General features: G+C 46.4%; 1 protein-coding gene across 1 annotated transcript in view; it reads right to left on the reverse strand.

Annotated features, from left to right (window-relative positions):
* The window catches only part of CLCN6 (chloride voltage-gated channel 6), a 510100-nt gene that overhangs the window by 319933 nt on the left and 168745 nt on the right, over nucleotides 1-21422 (reverse strand). The window contains exons 9-10 of the mRNA XM_069609912.1: nucleotides 15086-15144; nucleotides 13719-13851 (exon numbers count right to left, since the gene is read on the reverse strand). Coding sequence (XP_069466013.1) covers nucleotides 13719-13851; nucleotides 15086-15144 — 192 coding nt within the window. The remainder of the gene's footprint in view (nucleotides 1-13718; nucleotides 13852-15085; nucleotides 15145-21422) is intronic.

Raw genomic sequence — 21422 nt, forward strand, 5'->3', positions numbered from 1 at the left:
TGCTGTGCTGCCCTGTACAGGGGCGTTGGGTCCTTTGTGGCTTCTTTGTTGCTTCGAAAGACCATTATTTCTTTCCACTTGTCTTGGTGATTTTGCCCGAAGATGCCATAAGAGGTTTTGTGTCCTCCGTATGAGTCCTGGAATGATTTTTGTATAGGTTGATGTCGGGGTAGGGACTCAATAGTTAAATGCGTCAATATGTCTCTGGCAATTGCCCCATTCCCCTTTTGCGTATCATTCCGTGCGTCCTTCTCCTGAGGCTTCAAATTTGGGATTTTTCTTTCTGTTGAATAATCTCCTTTCCCCGTAGCATATGCTGATGCCACGTCCTCAGTTTGCGTACTTGACGAAGTGACGGGGGCGGCTCCTTTGCTCAGCTCGATCGAAAGCCGATGAAGTAACTGTTGTTATTGTTGTCGCTACATCTATTTGTCTGGTATTCTCTACTCTTTTTGCTTTAATAAAACACTTCAGGTAGGTTAATTTCATGTGCATAGAAGCTATTATTGAAGTATGGTCTTTGAGATCTTCATTCATTGACTCATATAGCTTGCAAAATGGGGCCTAGACAATTCTAACCATTGACATTATTGACATGAAGTCAGGCTTTATTGCAGAAGTGTCTCGTACAATGGGAGTTGGGATTTTGCTGAGCTGTCTGTTGGGAGGGGTCACCTCAAGGGTCATGCCATACGGCAGGGTTAATTCCAGATTTATTTCTCTTTTCATTTTTCCTTGCGTGTGTTCGAACTTTCTCCCCTTCTTCCTTCTCGACCGTGTGTAAGTTTTCCTTTTCAATATAGTTCCCCTCTTTAGGCAATGTTGAACGTGGGACTTGGCTTTTCCACTATTGATGTTGGGTCTTGGGAGTGCAGAGTCAAGAGATGACCCCTTCTTTGCACTGTTCTAAGTTGGTTATGATTTGTTCCGTGCCCGTTTCTTTTGTTGGTTGAGGCTTGTTAGTTGGTAAGGTTCCCTGAACCCTCAATGAAAAAACTCCTTTGTGGGTTATCATTTTTATCTCCCGCTTCATGCCCTTCATTTCATTGCTCTCCACTATGCTTTTTTTTCCAATACGGGCACCTTAGTCGGGAGCACTGCAGCATTAGTCAACATTTGCAAGTCTTTTCCACTGGCCCTCTGAGGGAATATAGATACTGCACATGGTTGTGTTGTAACGTGTATACCGACTCCTGATGACACACTTATGGCTTCCGTTCCAGCTATCATTTCCACATAGGTCAATTCTTCTATTGGTGGGCGATCCATTGTTTTTTTTTTTAGAAGAAGTTCTTCAAACTGCTTGATAACACTGTTTGCTGATGCGTAGAGAATAGGTGAGGTTTTGTTTTTTGAAGTTTCGGTCACATGCACGTGGGACCACATTTTCTCTTGAAGTCTTTCTTTCTGTTCTGTTGGGCACTATAGGAATTGGACGGCCCCCGTAGGTCTTTTTTATGGATTTATCCCAAAAACTCCACCGGCTCCAAGTCCCCTGAGGCCACATGATGGGCCTCTTCCATGTGTAAACTTGGCGTTGGGCCTTGGATGTATGGGTTCCATCGGATGTAACTGATTCTTCTTCCTGACCGATTTAAGCGGGTTCCCCCCATTCTTCCCCTTTAGCTTGTATCCCTTCATCTTCACAGTGTGACTGAATTGCCCAGTTATCCAACTCTATGGTCTCTGGATTCCACCCCCTGTCCGTTATTCCTTGTCGGAGTTCTTAAGTCCTCCCTTTCCACGTTTGCATGCACTTCGATGTTTACTTCCAGAGTAGTTTTGCTGCGTTCCAGAAGTGTGACGTGCTTGGGAGTACCCTGTGGTGTGACGGTATCTAAATCAGGTTTTTCCCCGAAAGTCAAGTATTCTTTGGCTCCTCTCTGTATCGGGTCTGCACTTTCTATAAGGTCTACAAGTTCTGAAATGTTCCCCCCGGGGAACATGACCCTATATATGGATCCCCCAGCGGTGCAGGCAGGACAGGCGGGGCTGACCGGGCTAGTGCTGTGCCCCACTTGCCTTCCACATCATCTCGAGCTGCTGTTTTCACTGAGAGTGCTGCTCTTACCTTCTGCCTGCTCACAGGTCTCTGTCCCGGTCGCGGTTGCTGTTGATGTTAGTATTGCTGTTTTCATGGAGCTGGGACACACTCCTCGTTCCGTGAATCTCTGACGGCATCTGCGCAGGCTTCTATTCTCTTCCATTGGCGTGGGGGCACAGGGACACAGCTACCACAGACTGCGTCCTTACTCAGCATCCTCACTCCTCCTTTTATGCAGGTTTCTCCCATTCATTCCAGCCTAGCTGTTAGTCATCCAGCGGTGTTGCAGTCCTTGGCGGACAGCCAGCCGGTCAATCACCTGTGCATTCCTGTCTCCTAGGAGACTAGGAGAATAACCACAGGGAGTTTCGGGCACCTCACTCGCTTCCTGCCCCTGCCAGACACCCTGGAGCCAGAGGTGGGCTTCACTTGTGAATCCCTCCAAAGACAAAACAAACAAAAGGACCAAACTGGTTTGGCGCGCAGAGTAAATCTCAAGAAGGACCTTTCCACAAAGAAATGGCAAAAAAGAAGACCAGTGCCATTTTGACAAAAATGGCACCCTTGGGTGCTTTACTGCATCTGCAAACGCAGCCCACGGTAGACGCACACCACAATAGTTAAAAGTAAACCACCGCCACCAGCCATTCATCGAGGAAAGGGTAACATAAAAATGTTACATGAGAAGCTAGACAAAGGGGATGCTAAGTAACCCCTCCACCACCCTATTGTAAGATAGTGTGTGCTGGGTCTGGGTGTAGAAAGTTAAAATGTAAGTAAAGTCAATTTCAATTCACTGCTTTTGGAAACAGTAGTTTATCCAAGAGAAGGTATTTAAAACCTTGGGAAATCTAAAAGACTTCCTTGTGCCATTGCACTGAAGGTGATGTGTGACACAATGTAAAAAGATGATGCCTATGGAGTTTGTCAGACTACACAACCAAAAGAAACACAGAGTTCAAATCACATTAAAAATACGAGAGAGTGGGGAAAAAAAGGGTCTCACTCTATATCCAGGTAAAAGATTTAAGTCCTAGAGTCCAGCAAAAGAGCTGGGGGTCTCTAAGGTAGAGAGGAATTAGCAAATTTCTGAGAATTCCTCCTAACAGTCCCAGATCATCCTCCACAAGAGAAGAACAAGTTACTTACCAACTGTAACGTTCTTCGACTGGATGTTCCTCATCTTATGATATTCGTATCCTGCCAGCTTTACTGCTTCAGAAATAAATATTTCGCCAGAGGGCACTGTGCACGAGGTCGTGGCGTTGATGTCCCTCGACGGGCTCCGTACCGTGGCGACGTCACCATCAGTACAAATAGCTTGTGCCGCGCCCGTTGGCTTCAGTTCTGTTTTTTCGAGGAAATATTCGAGGAACACCCAAGCGTGCCTCATGACTGATACTCTTTGTGAGAGGAAAGTGTAAAAAACAAACTGTACTGCGGGGTGGGATGGGAGGGGCGATGAGGAATATGTGGGAGGAACATCCAGTCCAAAGAACGTTACAGTTGGGAAGTAACTTGTTCTTCGAATGGATTGTGTCCTCCCACGTATTCCTCATTTTATGATAGACTCCCATAGCAGTATCAATTTTGGAGGTGGGAGTACTAGTTATTGTTCTCATGGACGGAATGAAGTACCGCCTCAGCAAATAAACCCTCATTGGAGGAAGAGGCATCTAAGCAATAATGCTTGATGAAGGTATGCATTGATGCCCATCTTGCAGCTGAACAAATATCTGCTGCAGGGACTCCCCTCTTCAGAGCCGCAGAAGTAGCCATCCCCCTAGTGGAATGGGCCCAAAGTCCATCTGGGGGATCCTTCCCCACCAATCCGTAGCACTCAATTATAGCCAGAATGATCCAGCGGGATTTGGTTTGTTTTGTCACTGCTAAACCCAATTTGTGACCTGTATAACCTACAAAAAGTTGGTCATCTTGACGTAATCTTGACATTCTTGAAATGTAAAAACTGAGAGCCCTTTTAGGGTTCAGTCTATGAAACCTCTCCTCTTCTTTGCCCAAATGAGAAGGAGGATAGAATGTTGGTAGTATGATTTTTTGTGACAAATGCAAGTCAGAAACTACCTTTGGTAAGAAAGATGGTTTAACTTTAATAACTACCATGTCCTTGTAAAACGTAGTATATGGGGGTTTACCTGAGAGCGCCTGTAGTTCACTAACCCTGCGGGCTGATGTTAAGGCTACAAGAAGGACAGTAGTCTTCAATGTTAGAAGCCTCAAAGGACAAGAACGCAGAGGCTCAAAAGGTATACAAGTTAGAAACTTAAGTACCAAATTTAAATCCCAAGTTGGGACAAGAAAAGGTACTGGAGGGTTTACGTTCGTAAGCTGTTTCAGGAATTTAATTATCAATGGAATTTTGAAGTAAGATACCTCTTCCGAGGAGTGCTTGAAAATGGACAGTGCAGCTAGATATCCTTTAATTGTTCCGATCTGGAGCCCCATTTTGGCTAGATGCAATAGGAAAGAGAGCACCATTGGGGTGCCACACTGAAAAGGGTCCACATCCTTACCTTTGCACCAGTTACTGAACTTGTTCCAATGACACCGGTACAAAGATTTTGTTGCTGGCCTTCTGGCCGAAAGCAAAATTTCCATTACGTCATCCGGAAGATCCCAATACTTGTATCTCAACCTCTCAGAAACCATGCGTGAAAGGTTGAGTATCTTGACCTCTGGATGGAGAACCCGACCTTCCTCTTGCGAGAGAAGATCCTCTCTTTGCGGAAGACGTATCGGAGGGCAGATGGACATGTCCAGGAGGTCTGGGTACCATGTCCTCCTGGCCCAATCAGGGGCAATTAGGATCATGGTTTTCCTGAACTTTCCCAACCTTCTGATTACTTGAGGAATCACGGGGACTGGAGGAAAAGCGTACAGAAGTGGAAACTTCCAGTCCACCACAAACGCATCTTCTAGAGCTCCTCTCGGAGGAAATTCCCTTGAGCAGTACTGTTCGCACTTCCGGTTTACCGTGGAAGCGAACAGATCCACTTGAGGGGTTCCCCAAAGGGCAAAGATCTCCAGAAGGACTTCCCTCCACTCGTGGGAGACAATGCTCTGCCTGCTCAGAGCGTCTGCCGCCGTGTTCTGATCTCCGGCTAGGTGAACTGCCGATAGAGAGATTCCTTCTCGTATTGCCCAGAACCAGAGCTGCACTGCCTCTCTGCACAGTGGTAGTGACCCTACGCCTCCTCTCTTGTTGAGGTAGTACATGGCCACCGTGTTGTCCGTCATTATCAGGACATTCTTTCCCTGTACAGAGGGTAGGAAGGCCTTCAGCGCTAGTCTGATTGCCCTCAGCTCCAACAGGTTGATGTGTAGTTTGGCCTCTGATGGAGACCTGACAATCATCGGTCATTGATCGCTGGTATGGGCTCCCCACCCTGTGAGTGAAGCGTCCGTTACTATTGTTATCTCTGGCCATGGTTGCCAAAAAGATTCTCCCTTGAGGATGTTGTTGTTGCAAGCCCACCATAGTAGATCCTGAGCAACTGCGCTCGGGACTTGTAGAAGATCCGACATACTCCCCGAGAACTGGGACCACTGGGTTCCGAGGACCCACTGAAGGGATCTCATTCTCAATCTGGCAACTGGCACCAGAAAAAAGCAGGATGTCATGAGGCCGAGCAACCTCAGAAAATCGAAGGACTAGTAGATGCCGGGCATTCTGGAACTTTGTTCCCATCTGCAGAATGTGGAGAGCTCTCACCTCGGGAGGCAAGGCTTTGCTCGAGGAAGTATCCAAAACTGCTCCGATAAACTGGAGCTTTTGGGATGGTATCATGTGAGACTTGAAATTGAGGGAGAAGCCCAGTTTGTGAAGGAAGTGACAGGTGATCGACAGATGTTTGAGCTTTTTCGGGAGAACGTGCTCTGATCAACCAATCGCCCAGGTAGGGGTAGACATGAATCCCCCCTCTCCTGAGACTCGCTGCCACAACCGCCATCAGTTTGCTGAAAACCCTTGGGGTGGAGGAGTGGAGGACAGCGTGATTGGCAGAACTCTAAATTGATAGCGAGAACCGCCAACTGCGAACCTCAGGTACTTTCTGTGGTTGGGATGGATTGGCACATGAAAGTAAGCATCCTGAAGGTCCAATGATACCAACCAGTCTTGGAGTTGGAGAGCCTGAAGGATCTGAGAAAGGGTTACCATCTTGAACTTATCCTTCCTGAGGAACCTTCTCAGTTTCAAGTCCAAGATGGGTCTCAATCCTCCATCCTTCTTTGGGATGAGAAAGTAAGGGGAGTACCAACCCTTGTTCCTCTCCGCTACAGGTACATGTTCTATTGCACCTTTCTCTAGCAGGGTTAAAATTTCCTGCAACAGGAGTGGGTCTGGAATTTTGACAGAGTTGGTTCCCTGTGGATGGTCCTGAGGCCTTTTTAGGAAGGGAAGGCAGTAACCTTGAGCTACTGCCTCCAGTGCCCAAGCATCTGAAGTAATGCCCCGCCATTCTTTCAGATGCTGAGAGATTCTGCCTCCCACCAGGGTTTTGAGTGATAAGGCCTCAGAGTGATTTGGAGGCGGCTGAGGGCAAAGATGCCATTCCTGAGGTTGGCTTTGCAGCCTTTCCTCGTCCACCACGAGCGACATTTCCTCTTTGAAAGGCCTGTCCTCTTCCTCTACCAAAGAAGAGTAGTATCGAAAAGAACGACCCCTCCAGGAAGATGAGTGTGAATAGGGTTTCTGAGGCTGAGGCTGTGGCATGGAGGCACTAAGAGATTTAGCTGCCGCTTTTGAGGTCTGGAGTTTTCCTAGACTTTCATAAACCTTGCTACCAAACAGCCTCAAGCCATCAAAGGGCATGTTGAGAAGTCTGTCCTGCACATCTGGTGCGAACCCCGACTTCCTCAACCACGCAAATCTGCGTAGTATTGTGCTTGCAGCCATGGATCTGCTGATACTATCAGCAGTATCAAGTCCAGACTGGAGACATTGCCCCATTGCCTCCTTTCCGTCTTTGACAATATTCAGGAAGCCTTCCCTTTCCTCGCCTTCCGGAATATGTTCAGACGCCGCTGAAATGCAGTCCCACAGGGTATGGGTGAACCTGGCCAGGGTACAGGTGACATTTGTTGACTTTAGAGCCATGCTACCCGAAGTAAAAACTTTACGGGCCCAAGCAACAACCTCCTTATCCACTCTATCCGGAGGGATAGATGGATATGCAATCCGTCTTGAGGTTGTTGCAGCTTGAATAACCAGACTTTCTGGAGTGGGATGCTTGTTTAAATACTCAGGATCAGAAGTAGAAGTTCTATACTTCTTAGGAAAATTACTGTTTACTGCAGCAACGTTGTCAGGAGCTTCCCAGTTCTTTTCTACCATTCTCTGAAGTGCCCTATGGAAGGGGAGAATTGGATTCTTCTGGGGCCCCGATCTAGTATGTCAGTCATATCATCCTGATCAAAAGTTGGTGAGGCTCTACCCCAGCCCATGTATACAAACACTCTATTCATTACACTCCTGTACCCTGAATCTGCATGTTCTGCGGGGTCAGGTTTTGCAAACTCCAGCTCAGGTGGCGTATCAATGCCACTAGCAGAGTGAAGAGTGTCACACAGGCCCGCCCCACCGCCAGTTTACCTTTCCTTTCACAAAGGGCCTTCTCCATCATCGACTGACAGGAGCCACAGTCTCCAGTTCGATGGTCTGAAACTAGGCACCAGAGACAAATGCGGTGAGGATCTGTGATCAAAATCTTCGAACCGCAGTCGATACATTTTTTTAACCCCGTCTTGGGTGTAGAAGGGGTAGAGGAAGACGACATTTTCTGAAGAAAATTTCGAAGTGTGCCATTCTCAAGAGCGAAGCAATCGGAAAAACGGAACTGAAGCCAACGGGTGCGGCACAAGCTATTTGTACTGATGTTGACATCGACATGGTACGGAGCCCGTCGAGGAACATCGACACCACAACCTCGTGCACAGCGTCCTCTGCCGAAATTTATTTGCCGAAGCAGCGAAGCTGGCAGGATACGAATCTCATAAGATGACGAATACGTGGGAGGACACAATCCATTCGAAGTAGAAATTATGTAATCGCATGCGAATACAGTAACGTCATCATATTCTATACAGTCAACTGTGGTGATTATAATAAAATGTATAATAAATCACTGTACCATCTAAAATTATACTTTCTATTCCAGAAACTCCATAGCCCCAAAGGGAACGAGGGAAACATGTCTCAGTTCAGGTAAGTATCCTTAAAAGTCAAATTTCAAGAGTAAGTGTTCTCCCATAGAAAACAAGGGGACACGCCCTATAGGTCTGCCACAGTTATGGGGAAAAGTTCTGGTTTAACCCCACAGGTGGAGAAGGAGAAGAAACCAGCCAACTGGAGAGCCAGAGGGGACCCCCCCACCCAAGGAAAAGAACCAGCTGGCCTGGATTAGGTGGTTGCAGAGCCACCTAAGGTCCATTCTCTATGATCTGGATCAACTGTGAAAGTGGAGGTGCAAACCCCACTTCTCCCAGACCGTGGGAACCCCAGAGAACAGACACAACTATAGGATCAATGTCTAAAGACCTACGGGACAGGTACTCCAGTTTTAGCACAGCAAGGGTGGGTGCATAGGTGGGTTTGGGTATCAGGTTTATATCAGGAGTGCCGGCTAAGGGACCTAGCTGGTGTAACTTGGCCCCACAATCCAAACAAGGTAAGGCATAAAAAGACAACATGCAGAGAGATGGACCCACGAGGTGAAGAACACAGCAGCACCAACAGGAGTACTCTGCAGAATCCAGCATGGGAAACTGGTTGACTGGGGATCAGGCGTGTACAGCCAGCCAGTAAGAAGAGGGTCCCAATTACACTACAATGGCTTAAGGAGACATGAGATATCCCACACCTGAGCTGCGGCGGAGCAGCTAGCATGCACTCAGGTTGTCAGGTCAAGAAAGTAAGGAAAGACACTGCACACAAAAGAATGTTACCAGGGACATAGGGACTGCATGCTAGGAAGAGTTCAGCCAGCACAGCCAGTCCAACCAGCAAGGTGGACTGCAAGAAGAAAAGGAAGAACAAAGCAAGGGATTTCACCAGCAGGTAGCAGCACGGTGCCAAGAATCAAGGATCCAGTGCCCAGCCGGTATGGCCACACCAGGATCCTCAACAGCAGCCCATCTCAGCAGCATACTTCAGGCGAGCAGATTTCAGGAATGCACATGGGTGCCCACTGATAAAGACATTCCCTCAGAGCCTGGCCAAAACCCAGTGCACCAATCACACTTCAGGCAGCACACAAAGAGTTGACAGTCAGCCAATCCAATCAGGACTGGCCAGAAAAACAACCAAACATCCATACACTCCGACTCAGGATGTAGATTGGGAGGTTTGGGGGACTAAAACCCAGGTTCAGCGGCCTAAACCTAATTCTTTGCAATCTCAGCTTTAGCAGACACCATAAAAACAGTCATATTTTGCTGTGTCACATGGTCTAAATAGACAAAGCCCAAACTACATGGCTGGGAGTAGGGCTTAAAGTATACATTCCTAACATATAAGGACAATGTGCTACTAATGTGGCAAACGTGGTAACAACCTTGGCCTAGACCAAACTAACTTCCATTCGCAACTAAGACAACCCCATAACACACTGTCAGTGTGATAGAATTAATCTTGCATAGAAATGAGGGGCAAAGGGGGTTTAAAAAGCCACCATGCTCTGGTAGCCATATTGGCTACTAAGGCCAACACATCAGAAAAAGGACTACAGTCAAAGGGGGAAAAGTACTCAAGTCCGTCTAGTCACAAAAATTAAGTAAAAAAATTAAGGAAGCCAGAAACAAGTTTAGAGGAGACAAAGTTAGAGAAGAACCATTCTAAAAATGGAATTCTGCTAAAACACTTGTTTTCCCCCTACGGGAACATGGTGCTTGTGGAATCCCAAGCAGGGAAGAGAAATCATGCGGCATGTCTCATTGCATTTACTCCAACGTGGTGTGATGAATCCTTAGATGTCATCTCTCCCTGATGGGGATCCCTTCCCATGAGGCTAGGGAGCTGAGGCCGCTGCCCGATAGTCCGCCTGGGGGTGGTACTCAGCAGGAGGATCTCATGGGGAGAGACTCCCCTTCTAGGGACAAGGACGACCATGTTGGGAGAACGCGGTATAACAATCCTCACCAAACACCTTACACACCTCCCTACTATGTATACCCCAGCACCTTACCCAATACTTCCATCTACCCCTGCAAACCTGAAGATTTACCATCTACTAATAGTAGACCCATGTATTTGCTGCAGTGCCTGGAAAGCTCACAAAACGAAAAAAGTACTGAGATGAGGTGGTTCAAGCGAGACCTAATGATTACCACAGAGGCCCCAACAACAAGGACTGGCATTACGCAAGGGTGGGGCAGGCCCTACAATAAGCAAACTGTCGGACTCAGCATCTTCTACCGCGGAAGCGAGGAGTCCACGTCAGATGGCCGGGCGAAAGGAGCAAGAAGGCGAGATGTCGCCGACGCCAAAGGACCAGAAGAGGCAGAAGGAGACCGATTCCTACCAGGAACACCAAAGTAGTGGAAGTACCTCAACTGTTATGAGGTGGACCACCGGGACCAAACAGGTGCCGTTTGAAATTGTGGAGCGAGAGGGCGAGACGTTGCCGATGCTGAAACAGCATGGCTCAATGTGCCACTGGAGAAAGCAGCTGGCCGGACCAGAAGGGAACCGGAGAGACTGGCAGGTAGAACCACGAACCCTAGAAGAGCCGATGACGTGTCCCGTTTTGGAAACAGGTAACGGGAAACACAGGATGAAGTGGAGAGCCAATCATAGCCTCAGGGATAGGATCCCTGGTCCCAGTGGGAACAGAAATACCACTGACCTCCAGAGAAGGGTATGGGACCCGCACACAAACCTAAAGAGAGTTCAAGGGAGTCTCCCTTGTACTGGGGGTCAAGCAGAGCCACTGACCACCAGAGAAGAGTCGAGCACCCGAGAAGCGAAACCTAACGCGAGTCTTCTTCCTCATGGTAGTACCTGGAAGGGAAGCAACCCAGGTCTGCAAAATCCACGTAATAAAGAGATACTGGCCTGGGACCTGCACCCACAAGGGAAGACCAGTAGAAGCTATCTTCCCTTGGGCAGTACTTGGCGGGTGAGTGAACCAGGTCTGCCAGAACAAACCTCTAGAGAGTTGTACTGTGAAACTAAGAGTAGAAAAAAGGCCAGGGGAAGGGAGACATTTCCCCGGTGTTGTGAATTGTGAAAGAAAGCCTGAGAAAGGCCATGGGAAGAGAAATATTCCCCCTGGTGGTGTGAACTGTAAGGAAAGCCTGAGAAAAGTTAGAGGAAGGGAGACATTCACGCTAGTGTGGTCAACTGTGAAAGCAAAGCCAAAGGAAGCCAGGAGAAGGGAGTAATTCTCCTGGTAGATGAGCCCGCAAGGAGGATCAAACCAGTGATCCAGGGGAAAGTAGTCATTCCCATGGGATAACAAAAATAGTGAACTTTTCTAAACGCAGAGTGTCGGAGGATCTCCAATCCCTTTGTTTGATTGTGAAATACCAAACCCAGAGAAAGGGAGTCATTCCCCCTGCTAAGGAACTTGCAACCAGAACTGTGCCACCCAGTCCAGGGTCAGGGAGTCATTCTCCTGGACCAAGAAAGGTGGTGCTACTTATTAGTTTAGTTAGAAGTATGAGGGACAGAGATAGGTAAATTTTAACACACAATGGTGGACAGGTTACTAAGACACGCTGACAGACCCATTAGCACTTTAGATGAGGCAGGGAAACCCCTCAGGAAAGAAAGGTTTTCTCTTTATTTTTGTACCAAATAAAAGTCTATAGCAATCACTATGCCACCTGTGTGTCAGTCTCTGAATTCTGCACCCTTACAATTGTGAATCTGCACTACAAACAGCCAAAAGAATCACACTCCGACACTAGGATACAGACTAATAACATCATCCAACGAGGGTAGTACATCATGAACCATAAGCTGGCACTGCAGTGAATACCTGGGAACATTGCAGGTTGAAGGGGTGCCTCTGCACTCAATCGTTTGCTCTCAGACAGCCTCTCGTTCACTTGTCAAGCTCCAACCAATTGGTTTTATTCCACTCGGAGTTACAAGACTCAAGTTCTGCTCCATCCTAAAGCATCATAGCCCTACAATTGTGAAGTTCACTTCAGATATTTTATAGTCTTGTACCACCTTCCCCACGCATCTAGATGTGTTCTTTGTAGTGAAGGGGTATAGTACATTTATTTCCACAATATTTTCCATTTGTCTAGGCATTTTCATCTTTATTGTCATCATCAGTGAAGACCTTTCTAACCTAATAGGGAGACTTGAGATGTACATTATATCATTGTTCTCAGTCAGAAGGCTAGAATGTAACACAGATCTCCATCTTTAGTATCAACAAGCAGACCAGTGACAATATGCCAGCCTCAAACCTGTGATCTGGCATGCAGTGTAAACACCTCCGCCAGTGCCAACACACATACATCAGGCAATAAAACCAGTCTACAGTGCACATACTTTGATCAGTGGCCACAAATATACCTTTTATATGTGATATATACATGTTTATCTGCTAGTGCTCTCACACAGACTCCAGCTCTATTATTCAGTACTTACACTTTAGCCAAGTCCAACCTACAGGGCACAAATACAAGATCGAGCTTTTAGCAGATCTCATTGTGTCTATACCCATCTAGTCTACAATTGAAAGATATTTTTCGGAGCCCGCTCTGTCGAAACAATTCCTAGCAAAACAATAACTGGCAATGCGGCCTCATTGGCAACTCTCAAATCAATGTAAAATGCACAAATCATTTGTATTGCCCTCTACCTCTGCCGTGCCCATGCAAGGAAGTACTCTAAACTTGCTCTACACTGGGTTCCCTATGCCACACTCTATCCTCATCCTGATTTTCCTCCACTCCTCCCTCCATGACAGAATAGTAACTCACTGTGTCTTATAGGCCTCAAAATGTCCACTCGCCACTAGTTAGTGATAATTGACTCTTGGATATGTGGAGAACTGAGGGGGTGGCCATAAGCTTTCAACTTGAAATGTTATACTCTGGTGTGCTACCTTTCTCATATGCGAATCAGGGTGCGACCTTAACCTGGTTACTCAACCTAATCTACCTCTGGGTCTTCCCTATAAACTGTGACTCAACCTGCTTTACCGCTGCAACCCATGTCAAGCTATGCCCGCCAACTGCCCTCTCTCTCTTCCTGTATACACATGGATGATCTCTCCACCTGCTCTACTCTCTGCCACCTCCTGTCTGGCTTCGGCTTCTATCAAGCTTTGATTGGCTTCTGCTACCATCTCTGCAAAACCCAACACTCCTCCAGTAAAATATGTTCTGCTAGTTGTTAGGTCCTAGAAATAGGTAAAACCAGATAAAGGGGTTTTGTTCGGTCTCTTTATGCCATTCTGTTACATACAGGGCCTATCTTTACCATGTTTTGTTGGCCATCGTCCCCACTCTACAGATCAACAAAAGGGCGCAGGCTGTGACCTCCTACCACAGTTTACTCAAACATGGAAAGCTATTGGTGTTTACTGCAGATCCCAGTTGGTGCTCAAAGAACAAATTCCTCTCTCTATCTGGATATTTCATAAACCTTCCCACTATTTATAAACATAAGTTCAAAGATGGAAAAACTCACCACTTTCCATGTGAGCCCCTGATTCCAGAAAGAGGACCCCTCCTCGAGACTGAACAATGTCCCCCCTATGGGCGCACCAAAGGCTGCAGCCACCCCTGCAGCCGCTCCTGCTGAAACAAAGTCTCGCTTGTCCCTGGGGGATAAAATGTGACAAAAATAAGAGGAGAATGACACTCCCAAAGATATCTTCTTTGCCCCCATCCAAACCCGGCAGATACAGAGTTCTGAGTACATACAATGGGAAACAAATTAAGAAAAATTCCTAATTGGGGGGCTTGGGGTGGGGGAGAAAACAACATTAGGAGGAACTTTTGAAAAAGGTGAGGGAATGTCCCATAGAGTAACCAAACACAAATACAAAGAAACCCATACCCTGTTTGCACTTTAAATAAATCTTAATCATTGAAGTCGACCATTTACTTGAGCCAAAAGGCTATACACACATTGTATTCACCACAGGCCATAAAAATGACTAAATATTCCGATCACAGCACTTCACTAAACACAGCTTGTGAAAATAACAGTATGTTCCCCTAGAACTATGGCAAATGCATCTTAGGAAAAGATTTTCTGGAACACCATTCTGACAGTGGCCCTAACAACAAGTACATGCTTTTGTTCAAACTTTCTTCAGGGAAAGATACTTGTAGTGAGGCCATACATCTAAGAAAACAACCAAAAATTAAAATAATCAATAGGTACCCCAGGCAGATGTACAATATGCCAACCTCCGGACAAGCCAGACGCTCCCAGATCACTACATTAGTGATTTAGCACAGTATACAATTTGTGTAGCAGAACATAACTACATCTGTGCCAGATTTGTCTAAATAATTCTAAGAACCCAGTTACAGTTCCAATTATTTTTTTTAAATGTATTTAGTGTTGGTTTTAAATAAATAGCCACACTATGAATACCTAACCCCTGAAGAAAGTTCAGACAAAAGCATATTAACTGAAACATGTCGGGAATGGTTTGAGGAAATTACAAAGTGTTTTCCTAAAATCCATGTACAGGTGTTTGTGAGCAATACAAGTTTTGTTGATTGTGATGCAGTAATATGATCAAGTAATTTTTATGGACGGTTTTTGATGAAAATAAATTCCATATAGCATTTTGGAATAAGTAACTGTCTGCCCTCAATGCTTAAGATTGCAAGGTGTGACATTTTGTATATTTATGGATGAAAAAGAACAGAGGAAAGGCATGAAGGGTTAGGGCATATGATAGATGGACAAGAGATGGCAACAAATACAGGATGCACACTAGAAACAGGGAAATATACATCAATTTCTGGAACAGGCAGCCCATGAGGAACAAAGAGCTTCTATCCTAGACCGTAACTGAGAATCACTCCTCTCTGTACCTGTCACTGCGGAAATAGGGAAAGTTGAAGGTGATCTTCTGGAAGGAAATACTCTGGAACTGGTGAGAGAAAGGAGTTACAACTTTTGTTAATAACTTACATGCCAAGCATAAAACTCCAACGCCCATCATCACCCTGTCCTCACCCTTCCCTAAATCACATTCACGACTCCAGTTATACATCACAGCCAGCCCTACAGATACAGGATGCATCAGCCACTATTAAGCCCTAAAAATATTCTCAAGAAATGAGAATAGTGAGTACAAATATTCCTAACATAAAATAGGAAACTGGCACATAGCAGTCTGCCCCTCTGTTTTCATCCAAACAGCTCTGTGGATATATTTGGACCAGTAGTACACGTAGTGCCACAGGAAGAAACTACTTTTATTACTTCCTGGTCTGAAAAGGTAAATATTTCTCTTTTAATGTGCATGAATAAGTAGATGGAAACAAATATTTATTAGAAAAACATTTGTGTTTTACACATAAAACATTTGTACTCGCTTAATAAATACTTACATTGGAAATTGGACTTATTTTTTACTACCTAAAAACTAATTTTACTCCCAACCTATAAAAAATAGGGAGTAAAATACTTCCACTTCAAAATCTTATCTGCAGGACTGATGGTAACATTTTTCAAAAGATATATAGGGAGGGGAAGGGAGGCACTAGCTAGCACATATTTCACAGGAGAAGTTATATAAAGTTCAGGTAGTATTCATTTGGTATCTCGTGTAGTGATTTCAGGTGCAACAGGGAAAATGTCTCGAGGCCACTCGAGACAAGAGAATACTAGGCAAAACAAAAATCACATGTTGCCACATGGTAGCCCTAAAGTGCACTCCTCGTGGGACATCTAGTCCCAAATGCAGTAAGGTGGTCTAAAGTCTGGGTGTCCCTGACTGGGTAAGCCCACATAGACACAAAAGTTCAATTGATCAGGAATTTCAATATGATAATATACTCGTATTTGACAAAGCACATGTCTTAAACTGTTCAAAATTCATAAAGGCTTAGTAAATAGAGAAGTAATTCAGAGAACGTAGAAGAGGACAAAAGGTCACAGCATTATCTCATCAAAGTAAAGAGAATACCCATATACAACATATTGAGATCATATAAGGCATAAATACAAATTTTCAAATGTACATTTCATGTCAAGACAAATACGATCAGCATAGACACAGGCAGGTTACAATATGTGACAACTGGTGTTTACAATATTCACACAAATGGTGTCGTTATGCACAATTGATGGTACAAAAATCCCAAATAGCTCCTTTCAGATTGGTATGTTGCCAACGCGTTTCTGATTCCTAACAATCCATCTGTAGGGCAAGTAAGCTATATGTTCCTATTGTTCATAGTATTTCTTTTGTAAACACCTGGGGGATTACAGATAAGGCCGTTAAGTATGGGGACTAGAAGGGGTAGTGCAACAACTAAATCAAGTGCATCTAGCTCTTGTACATTTCATACACTGGTCGCACAGGCAGGGTCACACATGTTAAGTGAGGGTAAGTTTAATGTAAAACAAAGTGGAGGTACTAGCATGTTCATATATATATATATATATATATATATATATATATATCAATACAAGGATGAACATTGCAGGGGCGTGGCCAACTGGCCATGTAACAGGACGTGCCTGAGGGAGCTGCTCCGTGGATCCGACACTGATTTGTGTGCACATACATTAATAATAAGCGAGTAGCTACAGGACTGGAGACACAGCTGTGTGAATGGGTCCTCTGACATAACTGAGGAAACTAGAGGACTCGCGCTGTCAAAAGAGAAATTGACTTGTAAACATTCGGCGGCTCCGCAGCACAGCAAGCCAAGATGGCGGAAAACAAAGGAAGCCCGACCGGGGCAGTGGAAACAATGTTGCAAACCCGCACGCAATGCGAATGAAGGGACACTGTCCCGTGGAGGCTGAGTGAATTTACATGCCTGTTCCGGCGAACGAGGACTATCAGCGGGGCCACGGAGCCGCTGTGTGGAGCTTAGCGAGATGGATGAGTGTGGAACATGAGCGCTGAGGCTGCGTGTGAAGTGAGATGCGGGCTGGCGACTGGAGCCCGTGCGGCCCACCGGCTCTGCGGGACTGTCGGACCTACGGCTCCCTGCCGCCTGCAGACGGGTGCCTCCACATGGAAAGGCCCGTGAAAGGAGCTGAGGAAGGTGAAAGACACAGGAGGTGAGCAGCTAGCGGGACGGATAGTTCCGCGATTGCACATCCAGTGCATTATAGACGTGTGAACACACACTTGAGTGCGGGCACAGAAGCTTGCTGCCACAGTCAAGTGATTGCAACTAACGTAATAGTGGCATGTCGTAATAGTGTAGTCAGACTTCCCTCAAGAAGAGTTAGGCAGCATACAGAGTATTCACAATAGGTCAAGAGAACACAATAGAACAAGTAAACACTGACCAGGGCTTGGTGTAAAAGAGATATAATTATTTATTTGAAATCTAGAAAAACACACAGGCACTAATATCAAGCAGTTCAAAAACACGGTCACTAAAAGATATACACTCCCTTCAACGATTAGTTAGACAAGTCTTAAGTAAAGCAACACTTATTTTCAGACAGCGGTGAGCGCTTAACGAAGATGGCACTCTAATCAATCGGTTTAAAAGGGAGAGAAAGGCAGAGCAAAGATAGAAACAGATCCCAACACTTTCGGAAGAACACAGTAGGAGAAGAAGGCAGGTTAAAACCGTAAAGTCAAAGTTAACAAGGCCGGACCCACTTTAAGAGGCTCCGGTCGAAATGTGTTCAAGGTCACACGGTTCAAAGTGCCAAAAAGTCTCGCAATCAGTTCGGAAAGAGTTGGACCAAGAGAAAGGGACCAGTTAGACGGTCAAGGCGGCCAGCCCAGTCCAGAAGGTTAAGGGATTATTATTACCTTGTAGCAATCTTTAGAAAGGGAGGCCTGGCGGACACGGTACCTTAAAGTGGTGAGAACACTCCAGCGGGGGCAGTTGTTCCTGGCAGCGGATGCAAGTCGGTGCTTCGTCCGGGGGAAGAGAGGATCTCGTCGTGGAGGAAGACAGGAGTCCGTTGCACTGCCAGGGAAGAAACCAGCCGCGGAGTTTCTCAGGTACAAGGAGCGGTCCGTTGATTCGCGGTTCAGTGGTGAGAGGCTATCCGGCCACCGGGGTGCTTGGCACGGGCAGTTCAACCACAAACCGGTCTGGGGTGCGAAGAAATAAGGTAAAACTGGTTGTGCCCACCAGTCAGGGGAAGAAGCCTCTCCAGCCGGGAGATCTTCTCTGTCGTCGGGAAGTGGTGAGTCGGTTCTGCAGGGCTCCACCGGTGGTGTCGTCATGGTAGGTCGGCTCAGCTTCTCCCTCGTCGGATTCTCAGGTCCTGTGGCGACTTCTGAAGTTCCAGTCCCCAAAGCCCTGCTTTTATGCAGCATACCCCCATTCACTCAGCCTAGCTGTCAATCAAACATGCTAAGGCACTTGGGCCAATCACACAAGAGTGCGACTTGAGTTACCAAGATAACTCAGTCCAGGGTGCCTAAAACCCTCCCACACCCCCTGTGGTACCCAGACAGAGTGGCACCACTTTTGGAGGCTTCTGTGGAGAAGCCCGCCAAAAAGTGGAACAAAGGGCTCGACTTGGGTTGGAGTCACAGAAGAGAACACAAACGCCATTTTTGAGTCTTGGCAAAAAATACCAACCGGCGAATTAATATTAATTAAATAAACCGGCCGTATGTTCGATGCTATGAGAATTAAATAATTAAAGTTGGTAGCCTCGAACAATGGGAAAATGCCATAGGAAAATATTCGCGATCGAATATAAAAAGTAGTTTCCACTGCCACCAGCCAAAACTCGATCAGGGGGGACGGAGACGTGCCCCTCGACTAACAGACCCCAGGGCAATCGAATTGCCCCGACCAGTACGTCCACAATATGATGGTTTGTACTGGTTTCTGTTAATAATTTGGGACTAGTAAAGCCAATGGTGACTTTACATGCCTTGGGAGACAGTAGTCTGTCCCAGGGTATGGAGTCTATGGTGGGGTGTCACTATGACACCCCTGTGTTACTGCACGGAGGGTGCTGTGTAACACACACAGTAAAAACACATGAGACCCTATGGAGTAAAGGACCCCATAGCCCATAAAACACATTAACAGTCAAAGGAACACCATAAATCATGTCCAAGACTGGGAGAAAAAGAGTCTCACTCTTGGCAGGAGAAAAAAAAGAAACTCCAGAAATCCAGCAAAGCTGCTGGGGGACTCACTAGGTTAGGAAATTCAGCCTAAAGAGAATTCTCCCTAACACTTACAGCTGACTGAACAAAGTGCCAGATGCCAAGGGGAAGATAGGGCCTTTTCGCTCGGGTCGATTTGTAAGCCTTAGGTGCTCCACCACCGCACCATTTCCGAGGATACAAGCTACAGGAGGCTGTAAGATCAGAGGAGAACGTGGGAGGACACAACCCACCTGAAGCCCTAGCTCTGGGCACTCCAGCCCACGCTGGGCACCCCGAGCTAACAGCCCTGGCCTGGAGTGACCTATTGATATTACAACAGAACAGAGCAATAGAATCGCCACATCAAGAACAGGTAGCCTTGGACACTTGAGCTGGATCACAAGATGGTGGGGAGAGTGGTGAAAGCCAAAAGCAAACAACCTACGATGGACGCTTTTGCTAAGACACAGCAGTCTCCAGCGGTATCAACGCACACTGGCGCTACTGCGCCCATGGAAAGCCCTGAGGGGATCGAAAACCACCAGATACTAACGGCCATAGCGGAACTAAGGGACTCATGGGGGATAGCAATGGCCGACAAAAAGAATGCAAAAGAGGTCCACATACTAAAGCAGCAAGTGGCTAACCTGGAGAATCGTGCGGAGGAAGCCGAAGGGCGAGGAAGACGGAATAACATTCGTGTGGTTGGCTTGCCGGAAGGAGAGGAAGGGCAGGACACCACGGATTATGTGGAGAATACGATCCTCCAGGAAATAGGGGCCGATAAACTCTCAGAAGGATTCACAGTGGAGCGAGCGCACAGAGCCCTCATGAGAAAGCCGAAGCATGGAGCCGCTCCCCACACAATAATTGCCAAGATTTTGAACTATAAAGATTGTGAAAAGATTCTGGAGTACTTCAGGAAAGGGGGAACGATCGAGAGAGCTTCGACTAATATCATAGCGTATCCCGATTATACAATGCTCGTCCAGCGGCAAAGATATAGCTACGTGGCGGTAAAGAGGAGACTACGCATGGCCGGCATCAAATATATGCTTCTGTACCCTGCAAGATTGAAAGTGTTACACAAGAGTAGAATGTTCTTTTTTGATACCCGGCAGGAAGCTACCACTTGGTTGGATCTACAGGGCTGCCCAGAACGGGACATGTAACGAGTCCAAGAGGAGCAAGGTAAGTGACTGAGACATACTATATATATTAGGATATCTCACTGATGGGTATCTCTGCAGAGACATTAAAGATGCAAATAGATGAGCGGGGATGGGCGGAGATGGAGCCAGATTATGATATCCTTGAGCTTGCTGATGTAGCGGACTGGAATATAGTGTATTGGACACATAAGTGAATTGATAGCAGCATGTGGTTGATTTGAAGCAAATAGGAGCGGCAGAACGGAGGCTTCTTACCCCCTAAGTAATAGTAGAAGTAGTAGGATAGCCATTAGGGCGACCTCACCCTGCTGTGTCTCGAGTACAGGCTATCGACAGAAAGAGCTAGATGCGGGGGTGCCTGAGATCCAGGGATGGAGCTGGGAAACAGCTTGGGGGGCTAAAGTTGGGGAAGGGAAGGGAGGGGCAGGGTAGGGGTGTTTGGGGTGTTTGTAGTTAGGGGAAGTTTGAAGGGAGGTACGTGCCTATATAGAAGGAGATGGAAGTTTAAGCTGGACTGCACCGATGGGAGGGGAGGGGGAACTTTGATAGGCCATGGGGGACCTTAGAGTAATTACTTGGAATGTTAGCGGACTCAATAGTTACTTAAAGAGGAACATGGTCATGTTGTACTTGTGAAGACAAAAGATAGATATTGCAATGCTGCAGGAGAGTCACCTGACGAGAGAAAAGATGGAGATGGTGGCAAAGAAATGGAAAGGGGTTGTGGCAGGCTCGTCATATTCTGCTTATGCTAGGGGAGTGCTCATCTGGGTGGCACCTTATGTCCTGTTTCAGCTGTTGCAGGAAAGGGTGGAGATGGATGGGAGGTTGGTCATAATAAGAGGACTAGTAGAGAACAGGGACATAAGCTTTGTAAATACATATGCCCCCAATCATAATACGGCTGCATATTTCAGAACCTTGTGTACTAGCCTG

Source organism: Ambystoma mexicanum, chromosome 8 (genome assembly GCF_040938575.1).
Source record: "Ambystoma mexicanum isolate Mex_15411 chromosome 8, UKY_AmexF1_1, whole genome shotgun sequence".
Classification (NCBI taxonomy): domain Eukaryota; kingdom Metazoa; phylum Chordata; class Amphibia; order Caudata; family Ambystomatidae; genus Ambystoma; species Ambystoma mexicanum.